We start from the raw sequence: 20,992 nt of genomic DNA on the forward strand, positions 1-20,992 counted from the left end.
TCCTTCACTGTCTTCTATTTACACCTCTTGCATGCTAGATGATGAAGATGATGAAGATGCACCTCCCTGTCTCCTTTTAAGCCTCCTATTTGCTTTCTCCAAAGCTTGTTGCCAAAACTGTGAAGTCCTTGCATTTCCTGAGGCCAAGTTGAAGGATCAAATACTAAGAAATGATCACATGACTTGAAGTCATATCTGATTTCAGATGTGGGAAGTTACTAAACTAAGTACACTTATTCAAGTACTGTACTTAAAGGTGGGGTAGGTAAGTTTGAGAAACCGGCTCAAGATACACTTTTTGTTATATTCCATGGAATGCTCTTAACATCCCGATAGCATTGAATATCTTAAGTGCTTTGACAAAAAATCCATAAAAAAATGTCATCCGTAGAGGCCGTAGCGCTGTAAAAAGCACGACCAATCAATTCAGCCGGCCCGGCTAAAATAACTGGATGGCCTACCTGCCTGTCAGCCTTCCATCTGTGCACAAACTTATCTCGTGCCCTTATAGAGCTCCTGCGGTCACGTGACTTTTGGTTATCAGCCACCATTTTGGCAGTAAACATGACGACCGGCGCCAGCGTTTTCCTACCGTGCGAGTATACATCTCATTTTAATTCAAGTGAAATTCGGCTTTATAGTACAAAATTAGAAAGATTAAATATAAGCGACCCATATAATGCACCCGGTGTGCTTTTCAAGAGCATAACCTCCTGCTCTGAAGACGATGTACCCGACTTGCGCTACGCGGACATCCACAGCTATCTTGTAAGCTTTCCATCAGTGTACTCAGGAGACTCCCTCAGAGCTTACAAAAGCTTGGAGGCTTACAAATGGTGTCAGTCCGGCTTCGTAAACAACATTCAACTGTGGAGTCTTACATCCAAAAACTTCTGCATCATCACTGCAAGGGTAAGTATTAAATTATTCCAGTTTGATAGGCAGTGTCACGTTAGCATTGTTTGTTTATTAGCTTGTCTAGCTACGGCAGTGTCACGTTAGCATGTTTGTTTATTAGCTTTGATAGCTACTGCAGTGCGTCTGAAACTAGTTTGTATTTTTGCTTTTTGAAAACTTTTTGTAGCATTGTACTGTATTCCTTCACCCACCTGATATGAAGTGATCACTGCATAAGCGAAAGCAAACGGCCGGGGGGTCCCATCTTTCAGTCTTGTTCAGACGGCTCCTGGCTCTTTTAATCGCTGCGATCCACTTTTCCCTCCTCTCCGCGTCTTTTGGAATGCGATAATAAGATACACCTTTCTTCTTCCCACGCCTATTTGTGCAACCTGGTGCACAGCAGTTATCCACCATCCTCGACAGTCTGCCAGTGCCTGCCAATGAATTTACTGACGCGATTACTGCCAAAATGGCTGCCCCCTTCGTTTCTCGTCACGTGACCAGCATATGTGACATCATCCGCAGGAGCTCTATTGGTCATGTGCGCATTCGTGTGTGTTGGAGGAGGGGCTCTGTAAGGAAGTAACAGATTTCTTCCGGCTGTGTATTTTCAAATTCTAGCTTTTGAGATATTTGTACTTGACTTGACTTTTATCTACTTTGTAAAATTAGCTGCACCTTTACCAGCTTTGACAACACTTTAATGATCAATCATTATAAAATACATCATATATATTATTCTGAAATGGACCAATCTGCGACAATGACAGACAGACCAATGACTACTTTTACTTTTGGTACTTTAACTATATTTTGATGATAATACTTTTCAAATTTTACTTGAGTAACATTTGGAATGCAGGACTTTTACTGTAACAGAGTATTCCTAAACAAGATCTGAGTACTTCTTCCACCTCTGTCTGATTTCAAACTCTTCCATTAACACCCTAAGTAAGTTTGCAACTGTGTGTTTCACTCCACTTTGGTGTAAATACAACTGCAGCAGCTTGACCACAGAGCGTGAACGTTGTGATCAGCTGATTTTGCGCAATTCTCCAGTGTGTGCAGAGGGGAGTCTTCCACTGCAGCCAGTTGGCGGAGTTTTGGCATAATTCTGTTGTTCATACCGACGTTAACTCTGTCTGTGCACACGGTGAACAACCCTGTCGTCCAGTGATCTAAGCCTCTGCCTCCTGTAAAGCTTCAAAGGTCTGTTGGTTATGTCCTGCGCGGCTCGCCCAGCAACCAGTTCAATCAGTCATAGAAAGTCCGAAGATGTTTTGCAGGGAGCGAAACGGCAACGCAGCTGCTTAATGTCTTTGTTTTTTTTGACATGTCTAGTAGTTTACTTCATTGAGTGTTGACAAGAAACACGTGTAGACGAAATATGTGTTTTGTTTTGATGTGTTGAGGTACGCAAAGGCACGTAGTGACACAAGTGGCGTTACGCAATTCAGATTTGTGCCGCGTACCAGTTAGGTGCACCCCTGTTTATGATACAATGTGCACCGAAGTACATACAAAACATAATACATCACTTTCATTACCCCGATTGGTTGATGGTGTTTACATGAAATCTATCTTGACCATTAACAACAAAAACGAAGTGTCATTGTCATTGCTATTGCCATTGTTGGGTGGTTTTGACACAGTGGACTAGAGCGTTGATCCTCTGATCAAAGGGCATTGGGGAACACCAGTTCGAAAACTGCCTTGGCCGCCACTGCGTCTAGCAGTTGTGTCCTTGGGCTAGACACTTCACCCTAATCTGATCCTGTGGGTATTGTCCACAGTACACTGTTACAAGTCTGATATGTGTAATATGTTATGTAAAGTGCTTGAGCATTTGGAAAAATCGCTCTAATAAATGTAATGAATTATTATTATTATTATTATTATTATTATTAGCAGGCTAGCCCTTCACAGTGCTAACAAAGAGCTGAAGCCTCAACTCAACGGAGTGTCTACACTTATAAATCGACACTGGCTGTCGTTTCCTAGTTTGGATTGACACAGGGGTTCTGGTAAAATGATAGATAAAATAGAAATGTCAAAATAGAAAATAAATCAGAACTGAAAAGTTAAATATACAAATCGACCGTCTTGGGCTTAACAGAGGGTTGTTTTAGTTGTTTGATCTGAACCAGCCCACACGGACCTCAGTTTGTATTTACATAACCCCAAGCAGGTTCGGTGTGAAAGCCCCCTCAGTTTGTTTCACCTTTTTATTACACGCTAAGTAGGCATGGGCGGTATCATTTTTTTCATACCGTCATACCTTGCTGACATCATACCGTGGTATACGGTATATGACGGTATCAGTCCCAATTTAAGGGGTAATTTCTCCCCCCAAATGTTTTACTCACTATATCAACAGCCCCACCAAAAATATTTTCCACCAGCCGCCACTGACGGTATGACTTGGGTCGACTTGAGTGAGGTGGCGTTCGGCGGCAAATAGATGTTTCGAACTGTATATTATATGTTCGGTGTAAAATGCAGCCCGAGCCGGTAGACGCTCGCAAAGTGCCGCGACGTGCGCGCAAGTGCAAAACAAGGGCTGCATACATGACACATTGTGCAAATGGCACATTTTGAGATCGGATACAGGACGCGTTTGTAGATGTCTGACGTTGTTTCCATAGTGAGCTAAGTTAACAATATATCATCATACATAAACATTTTCCGGGAGTAAATACTTGACTTATTGAATAATGTTTGCTATATTCACTAACTAGTTTGGCAATATTATTCCGTGCATGTGTTAAAAACCTTATTTCCATTTGATTCATTGGATCACTCGCGTGAATGTTTAGCACGTAAATGCTTTCGTTTTTAAAACCGTCCGACCTCGACTACAAAACCATCAACCAGTTGCATAGGATTAAAACATTTCAACACTCACTCACCCCGTCTTAAACATTCCCAAAGAAGTGCCTCTGTCTCTCGTTGTGCTGGATGAAGTTACTGGCGACGAGTAAACCCAAAATAGTCCCAAACAGGCGCAGATGGTATTTTTCTTTTTTACTAGTTGTCCGAGTTCGGGGCCGGCAAATGCTGCCGCCATCTCGCTCAGCTCAGCTCTGTGCTGAGCTCTGAGAGTGGGAAAGACGGACTGCCCTCCCCTGCCCTCTGCTGGCGCGTGCTGTGCATTACAACAAATGTCGTCCCTGTCAAAACTCTGTGTCAGTGTAATAGAATGAAACGCATCTGTGATTTGGCGCACAGTCTGTGACGTCACGGTATTGAAAATCATATCGACGGTATTTCGAAATACCCTGGTATACCGTAATACCGTCATACCGCCCAAGCCTAACGCTAAGTTGAATACACAATTATTTTGGTCAATTTGGAATTTCAGATGTCTCGCTAGAATACAGCTGCTCGGACGGCTGGCCGTTTCTAAGGGTGGTCTGATCCAGGGACTATATGCGGTCAATTCATCGTCAGGGGTGGCTGAAAAAAAACATCTGTGTTCCTCTGTCAGAAAAGACTGGGATACTATTTGAAGATACACTTTTTATTTTTGTGGAGAGAAACTTTGGATTCACTTTGGCTTAGCTTCTCCAGTGAAAAAGAGACTAGAGGAAGCAATAAGACGATTTTCTAAATCAATAAAAGCATTTTTAAAACAATATTGGGAGCCAACTCATTGGTTTAATTGGTATTTAGCAGTAAGCTGGAACAAATGTGCAGAGTCCATTCGAAATTAATGCAAATTAATCACATTACCAAGTTTGATCCCAATTTACTCCTGTATTTCGGCGGGATACATTCTATAATTTTATACTTGTGATTAGTCCTGATTAATCAGATTGTTATATGGGTCAACGCTATTAAATATTTGAATCGATTCACACCATATATATATATTATACTCATACTCAGTATGATTGACAGGTGGAATGGTAAATGGACTGTACTTATATAGCGCTTTATCCAGTCTTTAAGACCCCTCGAAGCGCTTTACATACTACATGTCATTCACCCATTCACACCCATTCATACAGAGCAGTGTACCTAACGGTACGTCTACACTACAGGCATCAAAAAATGCTTTCAACGCTTCGCCCATTCACTTGAATGGGGTGACGTAGAAGATTTTGAATCTTCGCCGAACTGCATTGTGGGGAGCATGGCATGGCTTTGCAAGCATCACGAGCATCTATCGGCATCAAAAGTTGAACAATGTTCAACTTTTGAGGCTCGATGCTTGGCATCAGCCAATCAAATTCCGTTTATGCAAATCCCGCCAGTGCAAGCTCAGCCAATCCAACCGCGTGCAAGCTGGGAGAGCCAGACCGCAGTTCATTTCCTCATATTCCAAACGAGATATTACGGTAGCAAATCACCCGGTTCTTTACGACCGGAACTATTTACCGGGATACAAACCGGAGGAACCAGGCATGGAGGGAGGTGGCAGAGACAGTGGGTGAAACTGATAGTTTTTTCGCCTGTTTGGAGAGTTTATATCCAGTTTACTTCGTTTTAACATTGCTATTGCTCTGTATGTCGGGGGCGGGAGATTCATGTGATTGGTTGCTCGCAAAAAATCGCCAAGCTTCAGACACGCCCAGCTTCAAGATTTTTTCATGCCTGTAGTGTAGATGGGCCGTTACTCTAGGACCTAACATTCACACACATTCACACACCGTTGGCCATGCCATCGGGAGCAACTCAGGGTTAAGTATCTTGCCCAAGGATACATCGACATGTTGACTGCATGGGCTGGGATCGAACCCACAACCTTCTGGTTGAAAGACGACCACACTCCCTCACAGCCACAGTCGCCCTGTGGACACAGCATCACAGAGGCCCTCAGACCCTAGATACACCTCTGTTCATCCTCTTCCTCCTTCTCCTTCTTCTCCAGCTTATCCTCCCCCCCTCCTCTAACCACCTATCATTAAACTTACATCCTTCTTGCTGACCGTTATTTACAGTGGGCTGTCCTTCTCTCAGGGTTTTACACATGCACAACTCAATAAATCTTTTCTTGCTTTCCATCTTTGTTGAACTTGGTCTACCCAAAATGAATAAGTTCTGTATTTCCTCCAGATACATATGTGAACATGGTGTAGTTAAAAAACAGGCATATCTCCATGGTTACCATTGCTATGCATTGGCATAGCAACCATAAAGTGTAATATTTGTAGCTCTGCCTGGCTTTGAAATCAAGCATTAGTGACAAACCAGATCGCTCAGTGTTTTTTTAAAATGTACACTATGTTTTTGAGAAGAGGAGAGAACCATTTGACCAAAGTGCTGCTCCCTGATCAAACAAAGCGAATTATTCAATAATAATGAATCTTTCCTTCTGATCTGAGCTATATTTACTGCTTATGCCCTGGATATTGGGTTGAAGCTTGCGTCACGTATCTCACCATGTTTCCTCGTCCATCTCTTCCTGCTCCAGGTGGCCTGTGACCTGCTGCGGAGGATCATTCGGATTCTGTACCTCAGCAAGAGGCTGCAGGGCCAGCTGCAGGGGGGCAGCAGGGAGATCACCAAGGCTGCACAGAGCCTCAACGAACTAGGTAAGGACAGGCATCTTTATTTAAGGTACAATTATCTTTCTACACAACTACAACAGTTGCTGTAGTGTACCAGCAAGCAATACATCCAGTAGGTTTGTCCCTTCACCTGTGCAGATTCTTACAGAAAACTCTACAAATCTACTACAGAATTATATCTAAAACTGAAAATACTCATTTTAGAAGTGGCCCAATCAGTGCTCTGACATTAGCTCCATATGCCCCTTTCACACCAACGCAGCTCCCGTCCTAGCTCCGTGCTTGCGCTCTTCTGGTTCGGAACCAGTTTTTCTTTTCAGCCCCCATTTTGTTCACACCGCCCGGAGCCCGACTGGTGCTGCTGCTGCTGCGTCATGACGTCACCGTTTACGTTGCTGATTTTCTCCCCAACGGCGTTCACAACAACAATTCAATGTTTATTAATGTGTTTCAGTGGCATTTACCGACCACAGGAGTTTATTCTCCAGTTAACTCACGGCAGCGACTGGAAAGTATTCAATGTCTGACAGTCACACAAGCAGTTGATAAATATCCCCAATTCCCCATAAATGAATGTGTGTCAGTATGAATTGACGCTGTTTGGCATCACAGGGGTGTAATGGCTCACAGAATTCAATGTTCGGTACGTACCTCGGTTTGGGGGTCACGGTTCGGTACGGGTTCGGTACAACAAGAAAAAGCAAAAAATAGTCCCAGATGCATAATTCCAGGTTTGTTGTTATTTATTTTTGAACAGTAGTGCAAGTTTCAGTATACAAATAAGGAAATCTAACATTTTGAATAATTAACTGTATTACACAGTTAAAAACAAACCCCAAACAGTACCACACACACTCAGATGGCCATATTATCTATAATGGCTGATGTCAAACAAAAAGGTTTCATCAAGCTGTAAAACTAAAAAGAATGTCTTGAAAATATTACATAATAAATGATAAAGTGTTTTAAGGGTATATAGCAATTGAAAAACATATGCCAAAAGCTTCCGTTATTTATTTTGGTCTCTCGGTTTTCATGTCTATTGGCTTTTTAAAAACAGCTGGGATAAGCTGTTGAACTGAATCTGGGTGGTGCCTCCTGATATGATTTAGCATGTTTGGCGTGTGTTAACAAATGCCGCACCGCTCTCAAACAACGCTGACACACCGTCCTCGTCAGATCCACCACTCGCACTCCATCGTTGTTGTAGTCCACAGGGAACCCGAAATGTGCCCACAGAGCTGATTTAAAAGAAGCAGGTGGGTCTTCTAGCTCCTGTGTGTTATCTAAAATCGCCATACTAACTTTTCTTCTTCTTGTATTTTGTTTGTTTTGTTGTTTTCTTCTTGTTCTTTGTTGTTTAAGGGCGGCTGGCAAACAGCTTTTAGGCGTAATACCGCCCCCTGGATTATATATAGTGTAATGGATACTGCCCTGAGTGGCAGACCTTTTTCCCACTCATAACAAAGGCGTATTCGTCATGTGACTGCATGTGCCGAACCGTGACGGTTCGGGACGAATACGGATACCGTTACACCCCTAATCACAACGCTTTTATGAAAGTTTCTCTGGTATAAAATGAGTGATGTTAGCATAGCAACCGAAGCTAAACTGACTATCTTTTTTTTTCACAAGTATTTGTATTGGCCCATCAATCTTAAACATACAAACTGTTGACAGAAGATCACCCGATTTTACATTTCTTTTACAACAAACATGGCATAATAACCATCCCCCCACCCCCCTACAAAACAAAACCGAAAAGCGTCACAATACTATATAAAAGAGGAGCAAAAATAAGTAAATAAAAAATTCAAGAGGATATCATAAAAGCACAGAAATACAAAGAAACACTGTGTTGCACAATGCACATTGGGCTGCATGACCATTCACACGCCAAAGGAGACAATCACTTATCATTGCATTATAACCGTCCAGTCTCAAAATAGTAGCTACGGCTTACATTAATGAGTAATAGGATTATCTAATCCCCTAAAGAAGGAATAGAATTAACAAAAGAGAGAATAGGATCCCAGGTTTTGCTAAATTTATCAGAGCATCCCCTTATACTATATTTAAACTTCTCTAAGTATAAGAAAGACATTAAGTCTTTCAACCACGACTAAGAAGATGGAGGTTTCTGGTCCTTCCACTGCAGTAAAATACGTCTGCGGGCTACAAGTGAAGCAAAAGCAATAACATTGCTCTCCTTGTTAGTGAAACTAGAGAATTCCTCAGGGACACCAAAAATAGAAATTGAAGGGCTAGGAACCACCGGCGTATTGAAGGCCTTCGAGAGTATATCATACAAAGAGGACCAGAATGAACCCAGCTTTGGACAGGAGAAAAACATGTGTGTGTGGTTGGCCGGAGAGAGAGAGCATCGATCACACATCTCACTTGTGCCAAACAGTTTGCTTAGTCTAACTTTGGTCAGGTGTGATCTGTGTAGGACCTTAAACTGTATCAGTGTCAGTCTGGCGCAAGATGAAGTAGAGTTGACTCTGTCTAGGGCCCCCTGCCACCATTCATCTGAAAAGGTAACCCCAAGCTCCTTCTCCCAGGTGTTTCTAGTCGCTAAAGGAGATGATAATGTTGATAAGATTAACTTCCCCCACGGCTGAAATGACTCCACGGACTACAGGGGACAATAGAATTGTATCAACGAGAGAATTAGGTGGTTGATGAGGAAAATTGGGGAAGTTACAACGAGCAAAGTCTCGGATTTGAAAATATCTAAATAACTGAGGGTTTGGAAGGTCAAATTTAGTCTTGAGAATATCAAAGGAGACAAAAATGTTATCAACAAAAAGTTGTTTGAAATAAACCAACACTTTCTCCTTCCACAAAGAGAAAACTCGGTCAAGAGATGAAGGAAGAAAAATATGATTATTACAAATGGGCATTAGCAGGGAAAGGGAAACTATTTTAAAATGGCGTCTAAATTGCCTCCAAATCTTTACAGTAGATTGTACAATTGGGTTGGATACGCATTTAGCAGGATATGATTTTAAGGGGGCACAAATTAACGACAATAAAGAGATAGAGCCACAAGACCGCGCTTCCATCTGGCACCAGTCTGTAATGGGGAAGTTGTGCCAAGTGTGAATCTTTTGAATATTGGCCACCCAATAGTATGCCAGAAGGTTAGGTAGAGCAAGGCCACCATCTCCTTTAGCCCTTTGTAGGACAGAATATTTTACCCTTGGGGTCTTTCCTGCCCAAATAAAAGATGAAATAGTCTTGTCTAAGTCCTTAAAAAAAGATTTGGGGAGGAATAATGGTAAACATTGAAAAAGGAATGAGAATCTGGGAAGCACATTCATTTTGATTGAATTGATTCTAATCGACAGAGGGAGAAAGTTCCAGCGCTGTAGGTCAGATTTAACCTCCTTCACCAACTTCAAAACGTTATGCTTATGAAGTGAGGAGAGACTATGCAAAATATTAATGCCCAGGTACCGGAAACTAGAGGAGGCCAAATGAAAAGGCAGACTCTGGGCCGGAATCTGTTTTGCTGCAAGATTAAGAGGGAAGCATTCGCTCTTACTGATGTTCAACTTGTATCCCGAAAAGGAACCAAACGTTGTCAAGAATCCCATTAATACTGGCCGTAGGGTTCGAGACATAGAGCAGCAAATCATCCGCGTACAGCGAAACCCTGTGTTCAACCCCATTCCTATAGATACCTGTAAAAGCTGGTGAGTTTCTAAGAACGATGGAAAGTGGCTCGATTGCAATTGCAAACAGTAAAGGCGAAAGGGGGCAGCCTTGGCGGCAACCGCGTTGTAAAGGGAGAAATTTGGATTGAGTGACGTTGGTAGTCACACTAGCTGTAGGAGCACTATACAACAATTGAATCCATGAAATATATCTTTGACCAAAACCAAACTTGTCAAGAGCTGAAAATAAATAACCCCACTCCACTCGGTCAAAAGCCTTCTCCGCATCCATAGAGATTACCATTTCAGCCTCTTGTGTGCTAGACTTAGACATTATAATATTAAGGAGGCAACGAATATTTGAGGACAACTGTCTACCCCTTATGAAGCCAGTTTGATTACCCGAAATAATGTTTGGTAGACAGGGGTCCAGACGGCTAGCCAGGGTCTTAGCTAATAGCTTTATGTCAGAGTTGAGCAAACTAACAGGTCTCCAGCTGCTACATTCTGCTGGATCTTTGTTTTTCTTTGGAATGAGTGAAATTGATGCTTGAGTTACGGATGGAGGAAGGGAACCACACTCTAAGGAGTCGTTAAACATATCCAATAGCAAGGGAGCCAGTTGATCAGAGAATTTCTTTAAAAAGTCAGCTGGGAAGCCGTCCGGGCCCGGTGCTTTGTCATTATGTATTAATCTGAGACTGTCTGTAACCTCCTTTAAACTGAGTGGAGCATCTAGATTCCTTTTACTTGTTTCGTTGATCATAGGGAAGTCCAAATTATCCAAAAATTGTTTCATTAAGATGTTGTCAGGTGGAGCCTCTGATTGGTAAAGATTAGAATAGTACGAAGCGAAAACATTATTTATCTCCTTTGGGTCTGTAACTATTGTATGGGGGGATTTGCGAATTTGTGTAATAAAACGTGAGGCAGATTGATGCTTTAGTTCAGTGGTTCCCAACCTTTTCCAACTCAGGGCCCACTTTTAAGTCTTAAATTTTTTCGAGGCCCACCTTCCCATAAATACAGAGGCCATATAATGCGTTCTCAAAGCACTTTTTTTTATTAAAATTTGAACATAAATGGAGCACTGAATACAAGAGAAACATGTTGGAAGCTCTACAGTCGCTAACACAGCAGTGAGGAGCTGTACACACACACACACACACACACACACACACACACACACACACACACACACACACACACACACACACACACACACACACACACACACACACACACACACACACACACACACACACACACACACACACACACACACACACACACACACACACACACATACACACACAAACTTTCTCTCTCTTTCGCTTTCTCTCTCTCACACACACACACTTTCTCTCTCACTCACTCACTCACTCACTCACTCACTCACTCTCTCACACACACACACACACATTTATTAAAGCAGCTGTCCATCAACACCACACAGATATCAGAAATGACAAGCAATGGGCTGTTTGTAACCGGCTAATTATCAAATGATTAATAAATTACTATATCCATCAACAATGGAGAAATGCATTCTCATATATAACAATTTGACATCCAATTATTAAAATTTGAACCTAAATGGAGCACTGAATACAGGAGAAACATGTTGGAAGCACACACACACACACACACACACACACACACACACACACACACACACACACACACACACACACACACACACACACACACACACACACACACACACACACTTTCTCTCTCTCTCTCTCTCTCTCTCACACACACACACACACCTCTCTCTCACACACACACACACACACACACACACACACACACACACACACACACACACACACACACTTTCTCTCTCTTTTGCTTTTTCTCTCTCTCTCACACACACAAACACACACACACACACACACACACACACACACACACACACACACACACACACACACACACACACACACACACACACACACACACACACACACAATTATTAAAGGAGCTGTCCATCAACACCACACAGATATCAGAAATGACAAGCAATGGGCTGTCTGTAACCGGCTAATTATCAAATGATTAATAAATAACTATATCCATCAACAATGGAGAAATGCATTCTCATATATAACAATTTGACATCCAAAATCAAATCAAAACAAAATCCAAATTAGGGGTGCAACAACTAATCGACTTAATCGATTAAAATCGATTAACAAATTAGTTGGCAACTAATTCAGTCGTCGATTCGTTGGTGACGTCATCACATGTGTTCTACACCCCGTTAAGCTCCAACGTTATCACTCTTTTGTATCGGTACAGGAGACATTTAAAAACATATGTTATGTATTATTGCTACATAAACATTATATCGCAGTCTTAGTGTCGCCAACTCAGTTTCTAATATGCAATATGACTACAAAATGCGTCTATAATGTATTTTCGATCTTCCGAATTCAGACGAGCGATCTCTCCCCCGCCTGCTTGTGAGGGGGCGGGGCAGTTTACACACACAAGCAGGAGATGGCGGAGAGAACGCGCTCCGAGGTGTGGTTAAACTTTAGCCGTCTCGATGTGGACAATGCTCGTTACCAAAAGTGCAATAACAGTTTATCATATAAAGGCGGTAAAACGAGCAATTTGTCTAAACATTTAGCAAAAGTGCACCACATTCAGACGAAGAAATGCACCGGGTTCGACTGTCTTTCTAGCAGCTCGGTAACCCCGTCCATGAGTAACGTTTCCACGTCAGGTGTTATGTATGCTAGCAGCAACACACAGAGTTAACTCAGTTATAAAAACATAGCTTAATGATTAGAGGTAACTGAATTAGTTATTTTGTTAAAGTTTCAGCTATTCTGTTTACAGTTCTATCATCACATTATTTAATATGATTTGTTAAAACGTTGTTGTTTCTTTTGATGTGAAATATTATGCATTTAATTAAAATAAAAAGCAATGTTAGTTTTGTTCACAATTTGTTGAGTTAGTTTACCTTATTTCTTGTCAAAAGAACCGTTAATACTATCGTTAAAAGGACCGGATCGATAAGCAGTATTGATATAAGTAGTAGTACAGTTAAAACCTTAACGATCCGAATAATCGATTAATCGTTTCATTAATCGATAGATTAATCGATTATCAAATTAGTCGTTTGTTGCAGCCCTAATCCAAATATCAAAAGTAAGCCCATTAAATCGATAGGCCTACAAATAAACACAAATCCGTTGTAAAGATGATGTAAATTCTGCTTGGGCTCATTAATGAAAAATTACACTTTGTATTTTAACATTAAATCATCTGCCTACAAACAAACAAACCAGTGCACAGATAAAGTTCAAAACTATGCATGTAATGTTAAGCCTCGACAGCAGAAAAATATTTACATACAAGTAAAAGCAATACTTGCAACGAAATAAAATTAAAGCTTCTATAAAGCTGCAGTGGATCAGTCCAACAACAGGCCCACAATATGTTGACTCACCTAATGAGACGGCTGGTGTTGCATGGCGGCAACCAGATGTTTGATGTCTGGCACAATGGATGAAAGTTTCAGTCGAAGATCTGGCTCAACATTCAGTTGGTTTCTGTACTTAGTTTTTAATCCCACGAGTGCAGAAAATCCAGTCTCACAGAGGTACGTCGTTTAGAAAGGCATCAGGAATCTCACAGCTCTGTTAGCCAGATCAGGGTACTCAGAAGCAACATGAAGCCAGAAGTTTGTCAGGTGCTTCTGTGAGAAGATCAGCTTCAGCGCGGTGTCACAAGAGAGATCCAGGAGACTGTCTTGCTCTTTTGCACTCAAAGCAGCGAGAGCCTCATCACTGTGGCTGGCGAATGGGTTTTCTATCCAGTTGTACTGCACATCTGGGATGGGGAAGTATGCGCGCAGCTGGGTCCTCAAACCTTGCAGGTGCTCTCTGACAGCGTTGCTCACGGTGATGGGAAGTGGACTCTGTTCCGTTGTCAGAAAATCAGCCATATTTTCAAACGAGTCATAGTTTGACTGCTCGACACGCTTAGCCCACAGCGCCAGCTTTCTTATGGTTGCTTCAACTTTATTCTGGACATTGAATATGTTCACTGTTATCCCTTGAAGACCGAGGTTGAGTCCATTTAAGTGGCTGAAAATATCAGCCAGGTAACCCAACTTAGCCAACCACTCAAAATCCCTGAAGCGGTGTGCGAGTTCAAACGTTGTGTCGAGAAAAAACACATGCACTTCATCACGCAACTCAAACAGTCGCGTCAGGACTTTGCCTCGGGAGAGCCACCGCACTTCAGTGTGTAACAGTAGCTGGTGATGATCACTGCCCATCTCTCCACATAACACCGCAAATAAACGTGTTTGCAGTGGACGGCTCTTGATGAAGTTGACAGCTTTGACCGCCTCATCTAAAACCGTCTTCAGATCCGGGGGCATTTTCTTTGTAGCAAGTGCTTCACGGTGTATGCTGCAGTGGACAGATGTTGCCCGCGGAGCCACCGCTTTCACACGTCGGACAACCCCGCTGTGCTGTCCCAGCATTGCACGGGCTCCGTCAGTGCTCAATCCAACACATTTGGACCAGTCAATCCCATTGGAAACAATAAAAGTGTTCACAGTGTGAAAAATGGCCTCAGCAGTTGAACGGGTAGGCAGAGGTTTACAAAATAAAAACTCCTCTTTTATCTCGCCACCATTTTCGTATCGCACATAAGCAAGCAGGTTTGCCAGACTTGCGACGTCGGTTGACTCATCCAGTTGGAGCACGTAAAAGCGGCTCTCTTTTACGCTTTGGATCAGCTGCTCCAACACATTATCTGCCATTTCATCAATCCTTCGTTTGACCGTATTATCCGACAATGAAACGAGGTTGATAGGCTGCACTGCCTTCTCTCCCAACATCACCTGAACGATCTGTTTTGCAGCGGGAAGAATTAAATCCTCGCCGATGGTGTGTGGTTTTCCAGCTTTGGCAATGAGTTGGGAGACCCGAAAAGACGCTTCCACAGCATTTGTGTTCTCACAGCCCATATGCTCAATTACCTTCTTTTTGCTCTGATACTCCCTGAGCTTGTTCTGAAAAAAATCCCGCGGCTTGGTCGCATATTGTCCATGTTTTGTCTCGAGGTGACGGCGCAGTTTACATGGCTTCAAGGCTTCGTTTGACAAAGTCTCAAAGCACACGACACACAGCGGTAACGGCTCAGCTTCTGTGCCTGTCCAAAAAAATCCCAGCGCTAAGTACTCAGCACTGTACTTTCTTCGAACTCTTCTTTTTTGTTTGACGGCCAGGAGATCACCGGTCGATTCACTGACAGCCTCTGGTCTCTCTTTCCTTTTAATACTCCCTGTTGCTAGCCAGCTATCCATTTTAATACTCTGCTCTACTCTAACTTAATTACAGTTTACACAATCAGCATCAATCAAGTGCAGAGCTGTCCCGCCGGTCCCGCAGCAAAGTAGTCCGGCCGATTACAACAAATGTTCCTATCTCTCTGCTCGTCACATATCTAATATTTTAAGGAAAAATGCAATGATGAAAAGAATAATTACATTTTTTATATCATTTTAAATATTATTCTGTATATTTTTATCTGATTTCCCCCCCACAAAAATCATACTATTTTGGAAAAGATTTGGCGGCCCACTTGCAATACCTTCGCGGCCCACCAGGGGGCCGCGGCCCACAGGTTGGGAACCACTGCTTTAGTTGTAACGCTAGCAGTCGGCTGGCCTTGTCCCTATATTCATAATAGGTACTCTTTGTGCGCCTTAAAACAAACTCTGCTTTGTTTGTGGAAATAAGATCAAATTCAGTTTGGAGCTTGAGTCTCTCCGTCTGAAGAGCGGAACTAGGAGAAGAGGGGTTCTGTCTGTCAATTTGTAGAATTGCTTCCATCAGCTCAAGTTGTCTCTGTATTCTCTGCTTATGTTCCCTGGCACTGTAAGAGATAATTTCACCGTGAATTACCACTTTACAAGTTTCCCACAGGAGGGAAGGAGAAGTCGAGTCAGATTTGTTATTTAGGATAAAGAGCCTAATTTTCTCAGAAATAAATTCGCAGAATTTATTAGAAGATAATAACCCTGTATTCAATCTCCAATTTGAGCGCTGTCCACTTTTAGGAAGCAATTCCAAGTCTAATAAAAGGGGGGCATGGTCTGATATGACTATTGCTGACTATTCATATAATTTCACCGAAGGAAGGATTATTTTGTCTAAAAAAAAAATAATCAATGCGAGAATATGTTTGATGAACATGGGAATAGAATGAAAACTCTTTTGCTGTTGGGTGGCTGAATCGCTACGTATCCACACAACCGATTTGGTCCACAAGTGTCATAAGAGCTCTAGCCATACTAGATGGGGTTAGGTTTTTTGGCTTGGATAAATCAAGGGCAGGATTAACAACCAAATTAAGATCTCCCCCCAAAATACGGTGGTGTGAATCCAGGCATGGGATTAATGAGAATAAGGACAACTCCAATTAGGGGCATAGACGCAAACCATAATAACAGGAGTTTGGAGCAATACACCCACGACTATAATGTAACGCCCATTTGTATCAGAAATACACTTTTCTAAAGAGAACTGCAGTCGTTTGTGTAGTAAAATTACTGTACCTCTAGAACGGCTATTGAAGCTGGAGTGGAACACTTGTCCGACCCAGGGCTTCCGCAGCCTGGTGTGGTCACAGACACGCAGGTGTGTCTCCTGCAGAAAAGCAATGTCCATCGTCATATCCTTAAGATGTGAGAATACTCTGGCTCTTTTAGTAGGCCCGCCAAGTCCTCTGACATTCCAGCTTGTAAACCTGATTGATCCTTGCGTAGCTCTCTGTCTCATATCAGCCATGCATGAGCCACAATATCAGCCTTTGGAATAATATGATGAAATTATGAATTAGCCAGTAGGCTAAACACAGAGCAAGGTAACAACTTCAAATGTGTTATAAAGATGGGCACCAAAGAAAAAAGTTCCTCCCGTATTGAGAAGTAAGAGAAAGAAAAAAACACACACAAAAAACACAACCCAACGAGATCAGATGTCTGAATCTCTAACAAATCCCTACAACCTTGTCCTAAACTCATCCTGTAACATAGATGAGCACGCAGGACATTTTCTGCACACCTCCGGTTATCTACGGTGTAGTTGGCTTCCCTTCAAAATGTATAATTATCACATATACAACCCAGCTGAATTGCAGTCATTCCCCAGTCCACACCCCCATAAACGAGACAGCAGTGACCTCTATTGGCCTAGCAGGGAGCTGCAAGCAATGTCTAATTTAACGTTCATGTCCGTGTAGCTTCAGCTTGGTTATAGATATAAAAATAACATAAGTGAAAAACAAGATTCAGAGGGGGTATGTGGACAGAGTCCTGATCATTCACTTACTGCTATGGACCTGATAGAAACGTTCTGCCTCTTCCGCGGAGTCAAAAATGCGAGTCTGTCCATTAATAGTAACACGCAGGCGGGCTGGGTAGAGTAAGCCGAAGCGTATTCCCTCCTTGTAGAGCTGCGACTTCACTTTGTTAAAGGCGGCCCGCTTCTTGGCGAGTGTGGCGCTGAAATCTTCAAAGATCCTGATGGGATGACCTTGGTACGAGACATCCCGGGATTTCCTAGCCCACAGCAGCACACGTTCCTTCTGGGCATATTTATGGAAGCGGACAACGAAGGGCCGGGAACCTTGCGGCGGTTTTGGAGCCAGACTGCGATGTGCACGGTCTAGCTCCAAGGTATCCAGCTGAGGGTCTCCGACCATCTTCTTGAACAGTGTAGTCATGAAGAGACGAGCATCATCCCCCTCCATTCCTTCTGGAATGCCAATCACACGGAGATTCTGTCGTTTGGAACGTGAAACCAGGTCTTCCACCGCCAGCTGCAATCTGTCATTCACCTGATTAGTGGTCTCCAACTTGGATTTCAATCCGACCACCTCTCGCTCCAGAGTAGTGATTCCATCTGAATGAGTGCTGAGAGCCGTTTCCATTCCGGTGATGGTGGCAGTATGTGTAGCCACGGTGTCGGTGATCTTTTGAAGATAAGCTTGGATTGGGGCCAGGGCGGTGTTCATGGAAGCGGTAAGTTCACCTGTTACGTCTTCACGCAGTTTCTCAAGCTCTCCGACTAGCATACCGAGTGTTAGCGGCTGCACGCTAGCTACCGAAGCACTGGTAGCCATCTTGTTAGCCTCTTTATCTTGCGAGCTGAAGAGTTTTGTTTGTTGCTGACTTTTGCCACGACTGACTTGAGTTTTACTCATTTCAACAACGAAAAAATTACTGAGGCACTCCTAATGACTAATCAAGTAAGAAAAGTAACAGACGTCTGGGTGTATATGTGTAAAAGCGAAAAAGGATTAGGGAGCAAACGCCAATGCGACCGATCACGCCATAACCGGAACCCCTAAACTGACTATCTTGACTACTTGTTGCTATCCTAATGTGGCATAAGCCGTTTTCTACAGGCACATTTTACCGGCGTATTTTTCATTATGATTCTACTTGTGATATTCGGACATGACAACCTGTGCAGCCCATGTATTGAATCCATTACAAAACAAAACGTCTGCCTGCTCTCCACAATGACAAATAACAGCGAACGAATGGTCAAAGTAAGGCACAAATAAACAGAATCACACGAAGCCTGGTTAGTGTTGCTTGACTTGAGAAAGTGTGTTTTCTTTTTTTATAAGTGTGTGGTTGCGTTCTAGTCACTTTGCTCAGCGCTACTGCTTGTTACAACTTTCATTTTCCATACCGCCATAAACTGTTAGCTTAGGTTAATCTCTCCCCCTTCCAACGTAAGCATGACCTATGCGGTTCTTGCTTCTAGGCCGACAATTTTTTCGAGCTTGGTAAGAACCGGTTTTCGGGGAAAAGAGTCGGCTCTGCTGCGGTGTGAACAGGAAATGGGGGCTTATTAGGCTCAAGCTCCGAACCTGCCCTGGGACCGCGTTGGTGTGAAAGGGGCATATTGCCGCTTTCAGACCAACGCGGTTCCAGGGCCGTTTCCAGATGCTTTCTCTCAAGCATGGGAGTAGGAAGCATCCCGAATATGGGGGGGGACATTTTTAACGGGGGGTTTGGCCGTGTGGGGGTCCCCCACCACGAAGAAAAATAGATTTCCTGTATTCTGGTGAATTTTAACAGGTGGTTTGATACTTTTATGTGGCTATACTAGCATGAGGAAAATGATGGGTACATTTTGTAATTTCATCCAGTAGTAAAGAAAGGAAATATATTTGATTATTAATTCAGAGCCGTCTTTGAATGAATAAATCGGGCAATCTATTATGCCAGCAGCTCGCGGATCCAGTAATGAGTGACCCGACAGTAAAACTAAACATATCTATAACTAGTTTAGGTAGTTTGAGAGGTAATTAAAATAGCTACGTGTGATATTCTAACCTGAAGTGTGTGTTTTGTTCCGCTCACCGCTGCATGTGATCATGCAGTGCTGCGTGTCGACTCGTCAGCAGCAGCTGATCTCTCTCTCCCGTCAGATTAGACTTCACTCGCGGTTATGTCCATATTGATCAGATCTAGCTAGTTCTAGCTAATGATAGGACTACCTGCTTATTAAAAGACACCTAAACAATAAGTATCGCTATCTAACTGGGTGAGGCCACAAAGTATAGCGCAGCATTATGCATTTGTTTACATGCCCACCGGAACCCCGAGGCATTACCAACAGATCAACGCACAATCAACCCATACAGGACATCTCTTTCTCCACATTAAGTGTTAGACATTAGAATTGACTATTCTTGTCTGTCACATACTCTTCTCAGGGCCATCTGTAAATTAGCTGAGATGGCCCAGCATCCTTCAGGTTTTGAGGCTGATGCTTGGCGTCTCCAAGCCTCAGCTCCCTCCACAGATTTTCTATGGGATTAAGGTCCGGAGACTGGCTAGGCCCCTCACAATCACCTAAATGTGCTTCTTCTTTAGCCACTCCTGTGTTGCCTTGGCCGTATGTTCAGGGTCATTGTCCTGCTGGAAGACCCCTCCATGACCCATGTTCAGTGTCCTGGATTAGGGAAGAAGGCTATCGGCCAAGATTTTACGGCCCAGTACATCCTCTCGTCGATGCAGGGAAGTCATAATGTTACCACCTCCATGATTGACGTCGGGGATGGTGTTCTGGGGGTTATAGTCAGCAGCCTCCGCCATGGAGCACTGGCAGGTTATTTTCATGCTGCTGTTAATCTGGAGAGCATATCAACAGACTCTAGCTGACGGCACATATGATTATATAATCAGACGACCTGCGATAAAAAACATTATAAAACATATGATATAGAGAGACGTTCTGCAGTAAGGAGGAGGTTTCACCGACGACAGGTGGCTCTGACTTTTATGTCTAGTTGACGGAGCATTTTTTGTTTGAACGACACTGTTCAACACTTCATTCTGCTTCACTCTTCCGCTGAAGATTTTGAAGACATCTGCATTCTTGTGACTCGTAAATACTACACTTCCTGTGTTTTGGTGCGGACTGCGTTCACACCAGCTATGAACCGCTCCAGAGTTCACTTGCAAGCGGTCCGAGACCACGTCTTTCAAGCGGACCAGAGTCCGGTTGTTTAGTTCACTTCAAAGGTCTCGGACTGTGTTCAAACCAACCCAAACGGACCACACCAAGCGGCTAAAAGCACCAGGGTTCGATTCAACCGGACTATACAAGGCTGGTGTGAATGCGATTCAGATGTTCATTGGCAAATTTCAGACGGTTCGTACATGTGCCTTCTTGAGCAGGAGGACCTGGCGGGCGCTGCAGGATTTGATCCATTATGGTGCAGTGTGTTACCAATAGTTTTCTTGGGGTCCCAGCTGCCTTGAGATCATTAACAAGTTCCTCCTGTGTAGTTCTTGGCTGATCCCTCACCTTTCTCATGACCATCAATACCCCACAGGGCGAGATCTTGTGTGGAGCC

At 43.1% G+C, this 20,992-nt stretch overlaps 1 protein-coding gene across 1 annotated transcript in view; it reads left to right on the forward strand.

Annotated features, from left to right (window-relative positions):
* cog5 (component of oligomeric golgi complex 5) overlaps positions 1-20,992 on the forward strand; it is a 94,599-nt gene that overhangs the window by 24,571 nt on the left and 49,036 nt on the right. Inside the window, exon 6 of the mRNA XM_079654332.1 lies at positions 6,317-6,437. Coding sequence (XP_079510458.1) covers positions 6,317-6,437 — 121 coding nt within the window. The remainder of the gene's footprint in view (positions 1-6,316; positions 6,438-20,992) is intronic.

The sequence above is a fragment of the Notothenia rossii genome (assembly GCF_949606895.1).
Source record: "Notothenia rossii genome assembly, chromosome: 10".
Lineage (NCBI taxonomy): Eukaryota > Metazoa > Chordata > Actinopteri > Perciformes > Nototheniidae > Notothenia > Notothenia rossii.